The 21,463-nt window shown below is 34.2% G+C and overlaps 1 protein-coding gene and 1 long non-coding RNA gene across 3 annotated transcripts in view; both read right to left on the bottom strand.

The window, feature by feature from the left end:
- Positions 1–2,478: 2,478 nt before the first annotated feature.
- LOC138122684 (acidic mammalian chitinase-like) lies at positions 2,479–4,179 on the bottom strand. Its single transcript, XM_069036938.1, has 6 exons — positions 4,020–4,179; positions 3,579–3,967; positions 3,402–3,520; positions 3,068–3,347; positions 2,897–3,013; positions 2,479–2,843 (listed from the first exon to the last, which is right to left on the bottom strand). The coding sequence occupies exons 1-6, from the start codon at positions 4,087–4,089 to the stop codon at positions 2,721–2,723; spliced, it is 1,098 nt and encodes a 365-aa protein (XP_068893039.1). The 5' UTR covers positions 4,090–4,179; the 3' UTR covers positions 2,479–2,720.
- A 1,621-nt stretch (positions 4,180–5,800) lies between these two features.
- The window catches only part of LOC138122685 (uncharacterized), a 74,142-nt gene continuing 58,479 nt past the window's right edge, over positions 5,801–21,463 (bottom strand). The window contains exons 3-6 of one of the 2 annotated variants that reach the window (XR_011156583.1): positions 6,871–7,011; positions 6,667–6,807; positions 6,459–6,606; positions 5,801–5,984 (exon numbers count right to left, since the gene is read on the bottom strand). This is a non-coding gene — a long non-coding RNA (uncharacterized lncRNA). The remainder of the gene's footprint in view (positions 5,985–6,458; positions 6,607–6,666; positions 6,808–6,870; positions 7,012–21,463) is intronic. The other variant, XR_011156587.1, reaches the window with a different exon arrangement.

Here is a 21,463-nt window from a genome sequence, read left to right as displayed (position 1 = left end):
TATTGAATAATTTCAAAGAAATCAGATTATCGGAAAAGAATAGGTATTTCCGATAGTTAAGACCAACGGAAATAATGATAGTATCTAACTATTGATTATTATAGTAGTAAATGTATTTGATTTGTTCTAGAAACAGATTAATCTGAAAAAATAATTTGATATATCTATCCTAAACACTTTATCTTTATCTTTAAGTTTTTAATTTTTCTTCAGAAATTTCTTAAATTATATATTTCATTTGAAGGAAACTATTTGTGACGGACTGAGTACATATTACAACACATTCTAAAGAGAAGTCTCTTATTGTTTATTTATTAGTATTTAATAGATTCCGGGATACCAGGGCATAAAAGGCAATGAAACAGCAGATTGCCTAGCAAAAGAGGAAGAGTTCTGTTGGAACCAAGACCCGTCTGCGGGATACCACACAAGACCACGAAGGGGCTAGTTAGGGACCTGCTACAAAGCACCACCATTGATTGGAAAAGGGAGGAAGGTCTCTAAACTGGAGCAGTTGCAAAGGGTCGTAGAGAACCCATGCATAAAGAAAAAGGAAGAAATCATCGTTAGGGCGATAGACAATTTCCTATATGATGAGAAAGATGGAACTGTACTTCGGCATGTCGTTTCTGCAGCTCAGGAAGAAATGGCGAACGCGACCATTGACGACGTTCTTCTTTTCATGAGAGGTTCAGAGCGGCTAGATAGTGTGAGTACACACTTGGGGTACACAATAAACTTAAGTTTCACTGAGATGGGTTTTAAACCTCAATTCATGACAATTAATAATAATTTATACTTTCTATCTCTCATTTTATTGATTTTACAATTCTTTGTTTCATTTTTTGTTATGTACGATTTTTTACCTAAATCTTTAATATCGCTTTTGCTATCTTATAATCTTCTGTTTGGATCATTTTCATTATAGTTATTAATTTTTCAAAAATCTTTAACCGAGATTTTTTGTTTTGTCTCTTAATATCGGTTTTAGAAATTGGAAGAGAGGAGAGAAACAAAGCGCGGACAAGAGTCTAGAGGACCTCTAGATCGGAGTAATTCTTTGATGAAGTTGTCTATTATCATTTATCATAGTTGAGTTGACATTATCCATTTTGGTTTTTCCAAAGTGCTTGATAATATAGATCACGTATTTTTATTGGACGTAAGTATCAGATCATACTCGTAATTTAATACTGGTGTCCCTGAAGTGCGCCGCAAAATTTTAACCACGAGCTACTAGGCTTCATGTAGAACTCGGAAAAAATATTTTAAAAATTCTATGTCTATCTGGGCTACAATTTTTTTTAATTGCTTTTAGTCGTCTACGTTGTTCCACAACCTAGTAGGAAAAATTTCGGCACATTACACCCTGTATATCTTATTTTATAAAACGTACACCAAAGCGGTTTCCTTGTTTTAAAGCATATTTCCTAGAGGTTAGTTCGCATTGGCGTACATTTTATAAAATATGATATACAATGTTTAAAATGTGCCGAAATTTTACGTACGAGGTTGCGGGACAACGTAGAAGACTAAAAGTAATTAAAAAAATTTTTAGTTCAAAAATTAAATGTCATTTTATTTTTTGACATAGAATTTTTTACATATTTTTTCCGAGTTCTACATGAGGTCTAGTAGCTCGTGGTTAAAATTTTGCCGCGGACTTCAGGGACAGCCTGTAGATATTTAATTTTGCACATATAACACTCTATTTCATAAAATGAAGATGCAAGAAGCTGGTACCTTATTTGTCGTCTCTGGTGTAGAAGCAAAATACTAGGAAGGAAACTGCTTTGATGCCTTTAAAGAAAAATGTCTTTGTGCTTGAATACCTTCGTCACTTCGAATTTTGAAAAGCGAATATTAGATTTTTCTGCTTTTTTTGACTTCAGCGCGTACATTGGAAATTAATTCAACAAAACAGTTCTCTGGTATACTCTGTCTACTGATTTATTGGGTAACATAATTATTTTGAATCAATTTGTACTATGCCAAATATTTTTGTTTTGAAAAAATGTTTGATAATAATAGGTTTATATTTTATAATTAGTGGCATTTAGAGTTATCTTGGTCATTTATATTTTTACATCCGATAGATTATGTTTTATAATTGCAAATTCTGTGGTGATGCAGTTAATGTCAGAATTTTTAAGATTAATATACCGGGTGAATTTAAATGGTTGTGACTTTTTTTCATAGGTTGGTAATATTATTATTGATTATTCTGCTTTTTAATGTGATAGTTGACATAAACATAGGCGTCCTCGCCTATTTAATACAATTTATTAATACATAAAATGTCAAAATGACGTACGTACGCCAATGTGTTGATGAAGGTATCAAGTTTGCCAAAATAATTTATGAAAAATGTTCCCAACTTAAGAAAAAAAAGTCAAAATCATTTAAAATCACCCGGTACTTACTATCGAAAATGATTTCTTTATGTGGTTCATTGAAATTTATTCAATCAAAGTTCAATTTTATTTTTTAACATGATTTATTATCTTTTTATTTCAACTAGATTTTTTGATATTGCTTATTTGCAAAACAATTATAATATGATAAGTGCAAGTGTTACACTCACCAGGGTTTATTAATAAACAATGAGTAACAACTAATCTCAATTGTTTCATACTTAAGAAACAAACATGCAATAAAAAAATATTGCAACATTTTGAAATTCAGAAGTATTTAACAATTAAAATTTTGTACTTGTGGAATTACAAGTTGTCTTTGATTGCTTGAAGTAGAGGTTGCTGAGTCCCGCACGATCCACGAAAATCATCTGTATCAATGGACCAAATACCTACACCCGCCAGTCCGTTATCTTTTGCAAATTTCGCCTAAAAATCCAACAATAAGAATTATAAATCCAATTTCTTTTGAACAATCATACTTTCAATCCAATGGATTCTGGATCGTCGTAGCTCACCCAGTTGTTTCCTTGATACTTGTAAGGTGCTTGTCCTTCCTCATCCCAAACTGTCGTCCAGTCGTCATAAAATTCACAAATCTTAAACAAACCCTCGTAGAATTCTCTAAACAACTACACAACTCTACAACATACTTCGTTGTATCCCAAAACTCCGGGACTCTTAGTGTAAGGACCTCCGATTCCCGTAGATCCAGCTGCTCCAATCTCGTGGTTGCTTTCGTCAAGAAGGGAGTACGTCTGTCCGTAAAATGGTACAACGATTGTGAGTTTTGATGGTTCCACTCCCAAATAAATCCAGGTTGCTACAGAGGTGTTAACACTCCATACACCATGAAGAGGGGAGTTCAAGCCTGTTCGTCCTTCTTCAGGTATATGAAAGCCGTAGACCATCACATGGATCAAATCCACAACTCTGTTTTGTACTTGTTAGCAACTTCCAAATGTTAAATTTGTAAATGTTACTTACTTATTGATGGCTGGTACGTCGTACGATAACAATGGCTTTCCAGGTACCGCAATGGAAATTATATATCCAGCACTGTCGAATGCAGATCTCATCTCTTGTAAGAGTTTTACAAAGTTGCTCTAAAATTAATATATTATAAGTTGTGGACGAAAAGTACTCTTGATGGTACTTGGGTACCTTATCACTGTCCTTAGGGTATTGCCAATCAATGTCAATTCCGTCATAACCCCATTCTTCCAAGAAAGAAATGCAACTAGCGATCAAATTTGCTCTCAGTTGTGAAGAAGCAGCAATTCCGTTCAAAAACTCATTGCCAGCGTTCCATCCCCCAATACTAATGAGAACCTTCAGGTCGGGATTCGCATATTTCAAAGACTCGACGTGGGCAAGACCACCCAAATCTATCTCGCTCCAAGAGTCCAAGATTTTAAGACTTCCGTCAGGGTTTACTCCCAAGAAAGCGTAGTTGACGTGAGTGCAAATTTGGGGGTCGATGTTTTCCGGTACGAAAGCCCCACTGTTGGGTCTGTAGCGAGCCCAGCTGGCAAAGTAGCACACCACTTTGTCTAAAAAAAATGTGAGTGAGATTTGTTGCAATGTAACTAGGTGAACAGTTACCAGTTTCAGCGTAGGTGGAGTGGGTTGAGGCCAAAACAGCCGTAATTAGCAAAACGGTTTTGAGGAACATCTTGATCGAATGGTGAAAAAAAATATACTGGTTTGATCGTCGAAATTCGAAACGTTATATACTGTGCGAAAACAAAGATTTTTGGGGTCGACAGGAAGTTCCAGATTAAGTGGACTTGGAACTACATTTCCTTTAAACCATAGAAAATCGCAGTAGCAAAATCTATACTTGGAATCAATGGTTATCTTTGAAAAAACAAATTAAAAAGGAATTATAAGACTGAAAAGATCTATAAAAATTGCGAAATTAATAAGATTACGGAATTGATCTACCTAAGTAAAAAGATATTGTTGCCATAATTTTAATTAAGTATTCTCAAGACTTAAAATATTTTGAGGCGGCAGGATTACAAGGGGTTATTGATAAATAATTAGTCTTGGTTATTTCTAATAAACAAAAACGAATGTCCTTACCATGCCAATTAAATATAAACATTTATAAGTGAATGTACAAAGCTTGACGTTAAAAGGTCTTTTTTTGTTCGACACTGTCAGAATTTGAGAATTTTCTCCTGTGTGAACGGATTTTGATGAATTTGACAACTTGTCAAAACGAAACGTCAAGCTAATTTTAAAGATTTTCAGCCATTTGGAGCCTTTGGGGGGGCTCGTCGAACAAAAAAACGTTGTATTCAACTCGTTCTTGTGTAATTTGCGCTTTTTTGGCACTCGTGGACCTTTAAAACTCTCGTTTCACTCGAGTTTTAAACTGGTCCACTCATGCCAAAAAAATCCCAAATTACACACGAACTCGTTAAATAAATAACTATTTTAATTATTATTTTTTTTCAAAAGCTATGGCTGAAACAAATTTTAATTTTAACTATGAATCGATTAGCGTTCAATGATCAGTTATCTATTTTTGGAGGTGTTAACTGGTAAAGAAAAGATGTAAAAAAAATTAAAGTCGAGCAAAGAGCTGGAAGAATGATTTCTGCGTTAACAGAAAACGTCGATCTTGTTCATGATATGACTTTGCAATTAATGAATCGTTGCAAAATGAATATCAGAGACTTTTTTAACATTTCATTATGAACTCGTTCTTTACGTCATTAACAACGAATTGAGTATGAGTACATTATCAGCAAAATGGATAAACAGAGAATGAGGCTAAAGACAGTTGGTTCGTTTAGCTACAGTGGTTGAAAGTTAGATTCATCATTGTGATCCATCTGAAAAGTTTCACTTGCAGAAGATCTGCAGGAAAAGTTCTCATCTTTCTGGGATAAATAAATATGGGGTAATTTTCATTGAGCACATCTATGCCGAGAGATTATGGTTGTTCTTTGTTAACAAAATTTTGAAGCGAATTGCGGAAACGTGTCCTGGAAAACTTTCTAAAGGTACATTGTTTTGCGGCACTTTGTTACTTTTTCAAGTGCAATAAAATCAGTTTTAAAATTGTCTCTCATCCAGCATGTTTTCCTGACTTGGCCACTTCGGCTTGTTACCTATTTTCAAAACTCAAGAAAGTCTTAAAAGGATGAAGATCTACATCAAAAGAGATGGTGATCTATGATTTAGAAACCTAAGTTGCAGACCAAGAAAACGCATTATTTCTAAGGGGTTACATTTGTGAGTACTTTATGAAAGTTGTGTGTGAATTGAATTGATTGGTGATTGTGTTATTTCGCAAATATGTAATCTCATTTTTTGCGCGATTGTACTCTATTTGGTTGTTTACCACGTCTGTTTCCAAGATGGTAAGCTCTGTTTACTGGTTGCTAACGATAAACTCGATGGTAAGTAATTTTTGGTGTTCTAGAACGGTAAGTAAAGTTTATTCAAAATTAATCGATTATTATAATAATTTTTATGTAGACGGAAGTTGAAGACAAGATGTGGGGGGCACTTTCTGGAAACTCATAAAGCTCTTGTAGTCGGCTTTCCTTGGCGCTGCAATGAAATAGCATTAGGAAACTTGCCACGATATTGGCATTGTCAAAATGTTCATACCCCGGATTTTCCTTGTCTTCTTGATTACAAATTGAGATCGTTGGTTTCGAAAATTATTCATTTATGTAGACGGAAGTTGAAGACAAGATGTTAGCACTTTCTGGAAACTCACACGGCTCTTGTAGTCAGCCTACCTTGCCGCTGCAATGAAACAATTTTAGTAACAGACTTGCCGCGACATTAGAATTGTCAAAATGTTCATACCCTGGATTTTCCTTGTCTTCTTGATTTCATATTGAGTTCGCTGGTTTCGAAAATTCTTGATTTATGTAGACAGAAGATGAAGACAAGATGTTAGCACTTTCTGGAAACTCACACGAGTCACACGGCTCTTGTGGTCGGCATTCCTTGCCGCTGCAATGAAATAATATTAGCGAACTTTCCGCGACATTAGTATTATCAAAATTTTCATACCCCGCATTTTCCTTGTCTTCTTGATTAGGTACACATTGAGGTTGTTGGTTTCGAAAATAATTCTTCATTTATGTAGACAGAAGTTGAAGACAAGATGTTAGCACTTTCTGGAAACTCACACGGCTCTTGTAGTCGGCTTTCCTTGTTGCTGCAATGAAATAGCATTAGCAAACTTGCCGCGACATTGGCATTGTCAACATTTTCATACCCCGCATTTTCCTTGTCTTCTTGATTACACACTGAGATCGTTGGTTTCGAAAATTCTTCATTTATGTAGACGGAAGTTGAAGACAAGATGTCAGCACTTTTTGGAAACTCACACGGCTCTTGTAGTCGGCCTACCTTGCCGCTGCAATGAAACAATTTTAGTAACAGACTTGCCGCGACATTAGAATTGTCAAAATGTTCACACCCCGAATTTTCCTTGTCTTCTTGATTTCATATTGAGTTCGCTGGTTTCGAAAATTCTTGATTTATGTAGACAGAAGTTGAAGACAAGATGTTAGCACTTTCTGGAAACTCACACGGCTCTTGTGGTCGGCATTCCTTGCCGCTGCAATGAAATAATATTAGCGAACTTGCCGCGACATTAGTATTATCAAAATTTTCATACCACAAATTTTCCTTGTCTTCTTAATTACACGTTGAGGTCGTTAGTTTAAAAAATTCTTTATTTGTGACGCACCCCACATTCAAAGTTTCTTCTACAATATCCACTTCGTTTTCGGAATCACTAATATCACTCATTTTACTCAGTGACGGCTCGTTAGGGGCGGCAGAGTCGGCCGGGCCGTACCACACAAAATTACGAATTTTATTTTCATATTTTCTGATAAAAAAATGTTTACGTTATTTTTCTTCAAACCCAAATAACAACTTAAATTACAATTTTCATTTCTGTCTCGTACCTAATTACATTGTACTGTGTACCGTATGTTTTGTAAATACACATATTAGTACCTATAAATACCTAAACGCTTCCAGGATAGTTTTGATAAAAAAAAAATGTGTGTAAATAAAAATCCACTTAATAAACGCAAAATTCTTCTAAACATAAATTATGATGTCTGTTCGCCTTCATCGTTTTTTTTAATTGCCTCAGTAAAGACCAATTTAAATTACATATTGAAGTTAAAGTTATTTTTTCACCATTACAAAAATTAAATGCATATGAATATTTACAAAACTATGACAATAATTGACAAAGCCGTTCCTAGGCTCCTGCGGCAAGTGTTTAGTAAATAATAAATACATTCGGTCAAGGAAGGGGAAGGCTCGGCCAGTGACGTATTTGCCGAGTGCACACAGACCAATCTTTGCACTGCGATTTTGAAACGATGAATACATTCAGAAGTACGTCCAGCTGTCTCGTCTCACCAATCTTAAGTTATGTTGCTGTAACTTGTAACGGATAGCTTAGCTCGTTTCACACAACCCCGGCAAAAGTTAATTTGGCCGAGATTCCGTTGCAGCGCTGTGGCGCTGCTAGACTGAGACGATACAAACATCCCGTGACGCGTGACACGATACAAACATCCCATAAAACATTATACCTTATTTATCATCGAGAACCTTAGAGTTTGCGTTTGCGTAGTTTAATTAATTAATTCCTTAACTTCAAATGCTCGTCTGCTCCTAACCGTTTAATGTATCGTCTTTTGTTTCCGTTTTGTGTGTTTAATCTGTTATTATGTAATTATTATAGTATTATTTAAATTGTGAGTGTAAGTGGTAAGTAGGTAAAGACACCGACAATGGCAAATCTAAAAGATGTAGTGAGTACCAATGCCGATTTGGTTAATTATTTATTGGTAAATAAATTTCATACATTGTCTTATGATGACAAAATATTTGTGAAGAAATTGCCAGTTCCACACCCTCAATGGTTGATTTAATACAATCAAAAAGTTTTCTAAAACTCTGTACCAGAAACGGGCAGCCAGGTTCGTAATAAATTGTTTTGCTGGTATTGTGTACTCTTTTCGGTAAATAAAAATCCTTACAATTCGATAGGGTACGACAATTTAAAAGAAATTCATCGCGCTTTAGTTAAACAGGAAATACCTAAAGAATATACACATTCGGCAATAAAATTTAAATTATTCGATAAACAAAATATTGTAAACACAATCGACAGTGGTCAATCCGATCATAAAGAATATATTAAAAAATACAATGAAAAGGTCCGGGAAAATCGAGAAATGGTTAAACATTTAATAAATATGACAATTTTTTTGTCTGCACAAGAATTGGCATTTCGGGGTAATGATGAATCAGATAATGAAGGTAATTTTAAAGAGTTAGCCAAATTTGCCGCTACTTTAGAAGAAAATTTATAGATCCTTCTTTATCTCCTGTTTTGACTGGGCTATCAAAAACAATGCAAAACGATTTAATCGACTCGGTAACAAAAATTCTACTGAAAACCATTTATGACGAAATTAACAGCGCCGTATTGCGTAAGCTTTATTGTCATTTTTTTTTGACACTATTCCAGCTGACAGTTTAAACATTTATTTTATACTCCTATTTTCCTTTTCCAAATGCCCTCTTCTTTTGATAAAGGTAGATTTTGATTGGAACTTCGCATTAAATAAATATTCATATATAATATACCAAGGGACAGATATATTGCTGGAAATTTTTTCGAGCAGTCCTCACACACGAGTGTTTGTAGCAAGAAAATTACACGAGGGCGCTAGCCCGAGGGTAATTTTGAGCGACAAACACGAGTGTTGGACTGCAAGAAAAAATTTCTGGCGATATATATCTGCCCCGAGGTATATTTGGAAGAGAATCGCCCGAAACATTTTTTCCCTAGGTCAATTATATCGGAAATTTTCCCTAGGGAAAATTTCCGCTTAATTAAATTGTGATTGGTTGCTATTCAAACAATTCGGAGTTGTGATTTGTCAATATAAATCATGTGACATTTGAGGGCGATTCTCACTATATACTTGCTTACTCACAATCATTCCCTACAACCTACAGTACTTAATGACAACGTCAATCAATTCAAAGTAGGGTTAGAATCAGATAAGGGTTATTTCACATAAAAAGGCAAGACAATGACGTTGATGTCCCTCTTTTTTTGCTCGCAATAGTAACTTGCTCTTGTTTTGCTATGTGAATTTTTTTTAATTATGCACCTACATTTGCCATGCGGATGCCTATCAAAAAGTTAAATTGACTAATTAGAGCTTTACCGATCTACTCATGTTCGGCCGACCCATATTCGCGGAACACGGGCCGTCACTGATTTTACTGCTTGTTTTTCAACACAATTGGCGATATTTGCGCACAAAAACTGCAATGGCGGTAGTTGTTTGCAGATTGCCTTAGAAACGCGATACAAAAATCGACATTGTGGCAACACGATGTGAAGGGCGTCGTATCGCATTGCATTCTATAGTTCATTTTTTAATGCTGTAGAAAAAGTCAGGCAACCCAATATACAGTTATCAATGCTGCCTAGATACCTCAAATTTATTTATAATTGATATGGATCCACGATGCCGCTAAAAATTCTGGTTGTCAAAATCTGCGTCATTCTGACAAGGTTTTGACATTCGATAAAAAAATTTAATTGAAATGAGAAAACGTGTTTAACAATGTGTTTAATCTAGAATTCATGAATAAAAAAGCAGTAAGTTAGTAAATAGAAACAATAATTAACGATAACTCAGACATATTATGGATTTAAAAAATCAACTCTCATCTTCGAATTCTTCTGGTTAATCCGAATCGTCATCAGACTCTCCAAGGTGTATAATCAGTGGTTCCACGGTCACTTCAATACGCACATCCAATTCCCACATCTGCTCTTCTTTAGTTTAACCGTATCCCCAACCTTAAGTTCCGCATGTTCATCATCATCATAGACAAGTTTGTAAATGTTCAAAATCATGTTTTTTCGAATGCCGATAAGGGCGACTTACTTTTTCGATAATCAAGTAAAAAACCCTTGACCAAACTAGCCTTTAAATTAATACATAATTGACAATGACACGAATTGACATTCACATGAACGCATTTATTGTGGCATATGGCATCATGGATTGAGGTAATTTACAAAATTGAAATAGGAATCTAGTGAACTATTGAAAGTGTATATTTGGCTGCCTGACTTTTTCTACAGCATTAAAAAATGAACTATAGTTAGGAATGTTTTGTAATAAATATTCAATCGCGCAAAAAATCTCATAAGCATGACGAACGTTAATGACAATGTACGGATCTCAGGCAATATTGGAGTCGTCGCAAGCTCCTCCTCCAAACAATTGTCTTCGATCCGTACATTGTCATTACCGTTCTTTATACTTAATATACTATTACACTGGAGAATCTCCCCTCGTATAATAATAGTCGAAGTGGTAATTCATTACTTACATTGAAATCTGCTCATTTTTTAGAAGTTGTTCTAATTCGTGAAGTCCAAACCAAGGTATTTATCAGTAACTTTACAAGGCAAGGATAATAAAAATGTTCCACAGTTTAAATCCGGCAAAATGTAATTAATGAATTTGACTTAAGCGAATTTTAGATTGAAGGAACCATCAAATGTTTATTAAGTAACTTTTATCATGTTCAAGTTTTTGATAGAAGTAAATTCAAGTGCAAAATTTGCTAGTTAGAGACAAATTGTTTGATCATATAAATTAAGAAAATTATTATTTTTTCCTTTGAAGTTCCCGCTTTATTCATGAAATGGACGTGACCAATAATTCAACACGTTCTTCTCTCTTTTCCTTCACCTTATTGCGTATTGAAATTGATCCCTCTGTGATAATCACGAAGGTGATAAAATTCAAATCTATAGGATTACATAATTCGTACTTTAAAATTTAGATTAAAAGTTTGTTTTAAAATTATAAAGATTATTTTACTCCTTTATTAATCATTTCCACTTTTGACTAAATACGCAGAATTTTATTAAAGGAAGACCTAAATTTTAAATCCACCAAAAATATTTATATAGTATATTTTTTTATTTGTTTCTTAATTATTTTTGCTTGGATCAAAGTCACCTAAAACTAATTATTTTTTTGTGCAGTCGTACGCGAAATCCAATTTCGTGGCCGTTGCTTTTAACGACGGCCGTAAAAGTAAATGTCATTTTAATATGTAAGATCTAATACATTACTTCTTTCCGGCAAATAATAGAACCTGCGCAAAACTGATACAAGTGTGGTGGTGATCGTCATCGAAGCGAAAGGCCCTACGTTGTGTTTTTCTTTTGGCGGAAAAGGTTCGGAATGCAAACGATGAGGGTTCCAGTTGGAAGAGTACAGCAAAATAAAAACACACATGTGAGGGACGCAGAATACCTTTTATTGAAAAATGCCTGTAACAACTTTGACTTTCGGCGGACAAATGGACGAATCCAAAATAACGGGAATTAAGTTTAACGAATTAAAGTAAATTAACTAGCTGAGGTCAGTGCAAAGCCAAACAACAATACTGATGCGGCAACACTTAAAACGAACAGAAATGGGTAAACGAAAATAACAATTTAAAGTTTGTACAAACAAGGAATCAAATTATAATGCAGTTATCACAGGCAGTGACGGATAAAAACCCTCATCAAAACCGTATTCCAGGTATTACTCATCTTTTACAACTTGATTAATGACAATCCTATACTTAATTAGTGAATACAAGCTCAAGGTACACAATCGGGGGCTTAGAAGCTGGTGGTAACAAACTCTCGGTCGCGAGGGGACTCAGAAGAATAATCTGAATCGTCTGAGATCAAGCAACGGTTATAGATTTTTCGTGCCTCCGGCCGGAATTTGGTAAATTACAGATGTCGAAATCGTCCAGAAACACATGCATTGCCGGCCTAGTCCGGCTAAAAGTAGGGATTTTGAGTTGTCATCGGTTTCGGTTGGCATTTGTTATCAGAATTCTATCAAACGTCAATGTTTGTTCTGTGGATGGCTCGTTAAAAATGTTTTTCTATTTATAACAACGTACAAACTACAAAGAAGCAATATTTAACTAAAATTAATTAATTAAAATTACGTTTCGAGCCACTTCTTGAATATGGGCTGGTGTATTTATTACAACAAATGTTTCAGGAAACTTTCAAAAACAAAACAAATTAATTAAATTTAATAAATGTCAGGAAACAAGAGCGATGTTGATTTTAAAATTTAAATGTTTAAATGTAAGTGTTGCCAACACAAAAAAAGTCGCTAATACCAATTATTAAAACAAGTGCTTTAACTTCCATTTAACAAAAATCCGCAGAAGTCGGCACAAAAAATTTTGTGTATCACACGTCCAGAAACTGTTTTGCGAGCATTCGTACTTACAATACTCGTCTATCGACTCGTATTGCAAACCGTACTCATGCTCGCAACGTGCAGTTTCTGGCCTTGTGATACAAATAACTATTCGTGTTAACGCGCGTCGGGCTATGTTTACCGACAAATAACGAATGATAGAAGCGACCCCGTGGTTTCACCGAGCCGCATCGAGCAAGGCTTAGGTCCGCCTTCGCCAACCCACCGTTTACCGACAAACCCCAAACTAGAAACGTTGCGGGGCTTCACGGCAACATCCCGGAGCCGCATCGAGCAAGGCTTAGGTCCGCCTCCGCTAACTAACCGTTGACCCCACGTTACTTTACTAGCTAACCCCACGACTTCCTGAATGTTACCTAGCTCCCATAGGGTCGTACCTACAACATTCTAACTCTGACTCATCCAAAACCTAACGGTGCAACAAAATAATATCTACAAACATACCTTCTACCACGTGGTCTTGGTATCAACAAAAAAAAACCATGCGGGTTAATTTTCCGTGGGTGGATTGAAAAGTTTAATTCTCCAAAAGGGGGACCAAATATCTACACGAGACGGTAGCGGGATTGATTTCTCATTCAACTAACGGTTTCAAAAACTTCGATCGCTTTCAACACTGGATTCTTTTCGAAAAAAAAACACCCTTACACGTCGGAAACCGACAAAAAGTGGCCTCCCTCCTATGTACCCTCTACCTGCCGTGTTGTCAACTCCTCCCTTAGTTCCTCGTCTGTCCGGTAGTACTTTCGTTTTTGGCGCGCTATTGTGGCGGTACCGGGAATTCAAATTTAAATTTTAAACTGTGTCACTACAACCATCTCATTTAAATAAGCTTTTCAAAAGAGCGGCCTCTCGTAGAGCTTTCATTAATAACGAAAAATAACATATGAACGTTTCTTTTTTTTTTTTTTTTTGTAATATTCATCATAGAGAAAATGAGTGACCCAAGTCTTCAAAACGCTATTCTCAATGCTTTCTTTCTTTCTTTAAACATTTAATTAAAAGCTGTTACGGTCTAATTTTTTTCATATTGTCTCCTGCCAAAATCTACTCTACGACATACTACAAAGAAGTATGGTTTAGATTTAGAGTTATGTAGTAATATATTTTGAATTTGTATTATTATCTTCAGCATTTTAAAACATGTTGATTTAATATTTGGTTAATCTGTTCGCTTACCTACTAATATTATTTTTTGTAGTTTTATCAAGATAATAATCAAAATGTAATATGACTGAAGGAAAAGTAAATATTTAAGCCACAAGGAATGGAAGGACACCATAACATTCGAGGGAGAATTGTACCGACCGAGATGTAACCGACGCTTGTTATTCTCCCGAGAATGGTTTAGTCCTTACAGTCCTCGATTCTGTTATAATGCACCTCATATCCATATATGCAGATATCCTTATATCCCAATATACAGGGTGTCTCAACTAAGACTTTCGAGCCTAATACCTCGGTTATTTTCCAATAAATTTTTGTGAAATTTAAAATGCAAATATTTTAGACGGTGAAGAGTAAAATCACATTAGTGGAATAACCCAAGTCTTAAAAACGTAATTTTTACATGCCTTTTTAAAATGTTGAATCACTTAAGATTTATATCAAAAAATTTATCGTCAATAAAAAATGCTGTAAGGAGAAACTCGTCCTTAAAAGACGTCTGGTTTCAAGAAAAAAGAAAAATCTATGTTAAACGTGGCTGCAGATACAAAACGCGCATGAAACAAACCCGTACTATCGCCGAATTTCAGTCACCCCTGTTCGCACAAACGGCGGTGACATATTTCACGTTTTTCTTTCTAACCTTACAAAGTTAAAGCCAACATTTGGACGTAATTTATTATACCAGATGTTTTAATTCTTCCATAAAGGACTAGAAAACTATAGGGCATTCATTTTAAATGTTGGGTAAAGTTGTAAACTCAAAACACCGTAAATTACGAAAGTGGCAAATTTTCGTTGTATCGGTACCGTAAAGTAGGAATGCCTCTGTTCATATAAAACTGGTACCACGGCGTACTTTCACCATCTTATCGACGAGCAAAAGAAAGAGACGTTAAAATATCCACAAGTAAAAAAAAATTGAAAGACATTTTGTGATCAGTAACCAAAAAAATGTAAAGAGATTGTTGATTTTAAATAATGTATTTAACAAAAAAGATTACTTTATAAAGAAATAAGAGTAATTAGTAAAGTATCCATTACATGTATATTTTAAAGTACCTAAGTAAGAAATAAATAATAAAATACGTAAACAAATAAAAAATTAATCGTCATCTGAATCAAATTCACTAGATGATTCATCAGTATTGGCAACCAATATTATTGGTTCCACTTGGTCAAAGTGTCAAAGCAGGCAAGTTTTATTACAAAACCCAACATTTAAAATGACTGCCCTATATCGGGATATTTTACAAAAGTAATTTAGTTCACGTACGCTTCCTGTGTCTTCAAATAAATAGATGACTCTCGGAACCTTCAATTTTGTAAAGCCTACATTTGGATAGTGTTCCACGAGAAAACGAACTGTGCTATTGAAGTTCTTACGATACTCTCCGTAGGTCAAAATTGTTTCATTTTTCAACAATATTGAAATTTTTGCGATTGTAGTCTATTTTTAGAGTATTTTCAATAAATTTACACAATTTGACATTTATAATAAAGTGCGCCGACTTTTAGTAGGTAAAAACGAGTTTTATAAGAGTTGATTTGGCGCACGAGTCCCAGGTGTGGAAAACGACCCGTAGGGGAGTTTTCTATGGGACGAGTGCGTCAATGCCTTATAAAACGAGATTTTTATGTTATTTTTTAGAATTTGCACCCTTGCTTTAATTTTTAAATAAAAAATTAAAAATTCTAGGAAATTTTGCATTAATTGGTAATTCAAGGTAACGGATGCAACTACATCTGCAACAGATGTTAAAAAGTAGAGTTTGAACATTAATATTGGAAGTTTTTTGGTGTAAATGACAATAATAATACACTGAAATATTTATAAAAATTTTCTTAGAGCAATAAACGACTCCAAATTGAATACAATAATAGACCTATTAGAGACGCAAATTCTAAAATCACATTTTAAGTGCACAAAATGTTGCTTGGCAACTTTTCATCAATTGTTTCAAAAGGTAACTCCTCAAATACCTTCAAAATTTAGATGAAACTTTTAACAACAAAATCTAATCTTTTCCTCAGATGAGTGATCTAGTTAATTGTTTGTGCAGACACCTATTTTCAAAGGAAATGTGTTAAAATTACATTTTTAACTTGAGGTAATTTTATTATTACTAATTGAACCTTCATCGTCTAAAATATTTGTATTTTAAATTTAATAAAAATCCGTTCTCAAATAACCGAGATATTAGGCTCGAAAGTCTTAGCTGAGATATGCTGTATAGTGATCCTAGAACTCTAAGGTTTTATGATAGGCGCTACTAATAACGAGGGGATTAGTATTTGACACCTCCTAGTGACAAGAGGAGCACTTCGTCCAAGAAAGACTACCTGGTACCGTCTGCCCTCTTTCTAAATCCAGAGCCCACAGGCCAATGACCGACCCTTAAAGGTCTGTTTATTAACGTCCATTACCTGTTTCTTTGTTAAGCTGTTTAATTTCATAACAATATTGCCTATCATAAAACGTTAGAATTCTGGGATCACTATACTATTGGAATACTAACTATTAGCATCTGTGGATCTGTGAAAAGAATTAAATATTAAAAAAAGGGAAACAATTATTTATTTATTTTGTTGGATGTTTTTTGTAAAATGGTGCAAGTGGTATACTTCGTCCAGCGAGGAAGTGGGAGATTTTAAATTGTAGACTTGTAACCCAACATTACAAAATGCACTAGAATACATTAATTAGAGCATAATTTAAGGGCAAAAAATGTTGCTGCTTGAAGGTAAATCAATAAATAATTTACGCTAGGTAGTACTTTCTCTGCGTAGAATTTAGTGATTTTTATGTCAACCACCAATCTCTCACGGGACAAAGTATACAAGAAAATATATTTTTTTATTTGCATGTAGAAGTGATTTAAGACGTTGAAACAATTGTAACGTTCTAATGTCACCTACGCGATGAGAAACATGCATTTTGCATCTGCATTCCTGATAGTCAAAATGACAATCTTCATACAATAGGTACATCAAATTGTTTCTTGATTTTTCGCTGCTTACTTTTAGTACATTCTGGTTTCACATTTTTTTCAATCGCAATTTTTTTTGTTTCTTACTTAATGCTGAAGTTGCTGCTTTCTACAAAATTATTTTAATTAATTAATAATTTAATTGAACCTAATCTAATGCAGTGATCTAAAATTTATTGTTTAGATATATTTATCAGTAAAATGGCAATATATATTGATTAAATGCGATTTTTATATTAATAAGATTAATCAAAAAGATAGTCGAATCTGAATGTGATAAACATGTGATTAATTTAATTTGGAACAATAAAATTGTCAAAAATGGAATTATTTATTTCAAATATCAACCTTACATGTTGAGATGCATCAGCAGATCAAGTGATTAATATGACCGATAATGATATCTGCCGTTTAATTATATTATTTTTTATTATAATATTGAAAACAGCTTTCAAATACGAAATTAGTATATTATGAAATTACTCGTATGACACAAGTTTATAAGAAAGCACGTACTATTCCGGACACGGAATCTTGGCCACAAGTGACATTTAACTGACAAATATGTGTGAACTGGCCTTTATTGAATATAACCCAACTTTTGACTCGATAATGCCATTTCCCTGCTTCAAAACTTCAAAGTGATTTTTAATAACTGTCATTTATTAATAACACTAAAGATTGGTTTACATATTTTTTTTAGAAATGTCTAAAAAATGTTGGCCAAGATTCCGTGTCCGGAATAGTACCACGAATTTAAGAGCACGACGCGATAGCGGAGTGCTTTTGTGGCTAGTGCTTTAAAGGCCGATATACACGTGTATTATACGCTGTTTTATTATACCTACCTGGACTACAGTCTGGAAATTATAAAAAAAAATAAATAAATTGAAGTACTTTTTTCAATTGTTGTTGTCTCGTTGTTATGTATATTTATTATAAATTGTGTATAAATGTGTATTTATGATTGTTCAAAATTATTTGTAGGTGAATTTGTTGTTACCTAGGAAACTTTAAAGTTTTAGTGTTTTAAAAACTCGATTTTGCACGTTTTGTAGTGTCAAAATAGTATATTCTTTGTTGTATTTGCACAAGACAGTCTATTGTCGAACGAGAGGGTTTAGGACACGACGAGGAGTGCTTTAAAGGAACGAGTTCGACAACATGTCTTGTGAAACGAGTGTAACATGCTATTTTTCGTGTTCGTTTAAGCAAAGTCCTAAAAAACATTAATTAATTGTAAATTTTGAGATTATCTTTGACAGATGTCAAGTTAGATATATAAACCACAAAGTTTCTGTATTTAGTTATATACCACTTTTCACGTTATGTATCTCAGGAAACGAACACGAAAACAGATATTATGATTTAGGTATAATAATAATTATTTTTGTATTAAGTGGGCAAAATGAGTGTATGAATGCACCAATAAAACACGAATTTTGCCACGAAATATACACTATTTTTTCTACAATCGTCAAAAAAAGAATTTGATTTTTGAAGGCAAATTAGATGAAGGAAATCAAAGTATCAAGTATTGTTACAAGTCATTGTAACTCAGCAAAGAGTAGTAGGATGTTTTAATCGCGATTAATTCCCACGTACATCAAACGTGCATAATCAGCCAATCAGAGCTATTGCTTTCAACCAGTCAAAAATGTTTATCGCGTCCTGCTACTGTTATCTGTCAAAAATAACACGACTTAATGTTTATTTATCTGATAAATTTCCCAATTTTCACTTAAACATTTTTGCTTTAGACAATTTTACTGTTTTATATTTGGGCATTTTTATTCTAAGGTTAAACCCTCGAGCTAAAGCTCTTGGGCCTAACCTGAATAAAAATGTCCAAATTCAACTCGTAAAATTGTCACTTATAATACTATAGATGAGTAAGCAAAGTTGAATTCGAATTTCACGAGTGCGCAGCACGAGTGGTATTCTCAAGCTTGGGGGACATGAGTGAGAACACTACAAAAATAGTCTACTTAACTTTGACTAAGAGTTCGGCGGACTATTCAACGAACAAAATTTATAATAAATTTTCCTGATAATCATCACTAGTGAAAATAACCGATAATTTTCACATGTGATGATTGATGAATAATTAGAAAGTTTCGTTTTGATTGGTCCAGAAATGACAAATCGTCCATTTTTATTGGAGAATTTGATGTGAATTGAATAGTCAAAGCAAAAAGTTTTCGTGAAACTGAAAAATGTATCCGATAAAAAAATTTGGTCCTGTTATTTTACCTTCGATAAACATTTTTGATTGAATGAAAACAAGCGCTCTGATTGGCTGAACACGCACGTTTGATGTATGTGGGAATTAATCAAAAAATTGTTATGTAAGGTACCATTTTTTTTCACTCATCGTTTAGGTAGGTATACCTACTAACCACAGCCACCTTTACTGTAACAAGCCATGAACAGCGAAATGTGGCAACATGCAACATGGCGAGCGGGTCTGTTCTGTTTACTTTGCTTTGCACTGCTGGTAGTGTTTTTCGTTTCGTTTCAACTAACAAATTGTTGTTTATGCGTTCAATTGGCATTAAATGTTGCTTCAGGGTGTTTAATTTGTTAAGTAATATCTGTTTGTGACAGATTTTGCTGTGTTTAGAGGCAAATAGCTTCTAAGACAATTTTATAGGTTAAGTGCAGTTTTCCAGTTTTAGTCACAGTTTTAGTGTTAAAATAGTTTGTGCTGTTTGGTCAAGTGCTTCCATTTTAGTGTTTTTAATAATAATAATAATAATAATAATTTTTATTCGTACACCACCCAATAGGTATCGCACACGTCAAACATATACAAGAACAAAATATGTACAACAAAATATGTACAACAAAATAGCAAAACACAATACACGATGCTTCAGCAACACAACACACAATAAAAGTAGGTCAAACCAATCCAATTATATCTATTTTAATTTAATGTATCAATCGTGTCCCTCAGAAAATCCTCGAAATTGTAGTAGGCTTTCTTTAGAAGAAACTTTTTTATGTTTATTTTAAAATTGTCTACACTAGCATTCCTGACCACCTCTGGCAATTTGTTGTAAAACTTAATACCATAGAACAAGACTCCAGTTTGAGACTTATTAAGTCTAAGTTCTTTTAAACATAGATTTGATTTTTTTCGGGTTTCATAAGTATGAATCTCGCGATGAGAAGTGTATTCATCCAGGTGAGTTTTAACATAAATTAAACAGACCAATATATAAAATGATGGTAAGGTAAGTATGTTTAATGATGTAAAATAAACTTTGCAGTCGTCAGTATAGCCTAAACCTGCTAAGATGCGTATCGCTTTTCTCTGCAAGCCAAATAGCCGATGGCGAATAGTAGTGTGTCCCCATACTAAGAGGCCATATATTAGGTGTGATTCGCAAATTCCGAAATAGATACTTCTCAGATATTCAGGAGAAAGTTGATTTTTGAGATTTCTTAGGAGAAAGATATTTTTACTTACTTTTTCTGCAACTGAATCTCCATGTATACTCCAACAGAGCTTTGGGTCAATATGAAGACCGAGGAAATTTGCTGAGGTTTGAAAATTTTCTGGCGTCTCAGTTTTTCGTAGAGAGAATAACATATTTTGTGTTTTGTGCACATTAAGGCACAGTTTGTTAGCCTGAAACCATTCCAAGGCTTCATTTAAGGCTGACTCATGAATTATTGGTATCGACTCGTAGGTCGTTACTTTATTTTTAACAGTTGTATCGTCTGCGTATAACCCACTTGACGATTTCAGAGATAGTGGTAAGTCGTTTATAAATATAATGAAAAGTAATGGACCCAGTATTGACCCTTGCGGAACCCCTTGATTAATTGGTAAGCAATTTGATGTTTTGTTTTTAAACTTTACGACTTGGCATCGATCTGCTAAATATGACTTCAGCATTTTACAGCTATTTGGATGTAGATTATACGATGGGAGTTTCTTTGCTAAAATACTGTGAGAAACACAGTCGAAAGCCTTGGAGAGGTCAAGGAAAGAAACAAGAGCCATATCTCCGCTCTCAAAGCATGATGTTACAAAGCTATATAGTTATTTACGAACCAAGTGCGGGAAGACGATGTTCCCGCATGAGCGCATTTTTTAAAGCACGAGCGACGAAGGAGCGAGTGCCTTTAATTAATGCGCGAATGAACGGAAGATGTCTTCACGCAAGTGGTTCGTACAATATTTTTTGTACGAAAATTAAATTAAATTTTTTTGTTTTAATACATTAAACATAAACGAACATAAAACCAAGTAGACAGTGATCTTTGGTTATTGGAAACGATTGCTTCACTTGATATTTCAATTTTTGCAATAATTTGTGAATTTTGTAAGAACAATTTTCAACGATTATAAATCTTTCCGTAATTTTTTAATGGAGGAAAACCCAGGGAAGTTGTATTTTATGAACTAAATTTTATTATTATCAAGACAGATTTTTTTTTGAATGCCTCAAAGGGCCAGTGTTTTTTGCAATTTTTACATTCGAGTCGACCGGGAAGCACTCGTTTCGGAGCGAGCGTTGGATGTTGG

Source organism: Tenebrio molitor, chromosome 2 (genome assembly GCF_963966145.1).
Source record: "Tenebrio molitor chromosome 2, icTenMoli1.1, whole genome shotgun sequence".
NCBI classification, from domain to species: Eukaryota; Metazoa; Arthropoda; class Insecta; order Coleoptera; family Tenebrionidae; genus Tenebrio; species Tenebrio molitor.
The sequence above is the reverse complement of the archived record's forward strand: the minus strand, read 5'-3'. Positions and strand labels throughout refer to the sequence as shown.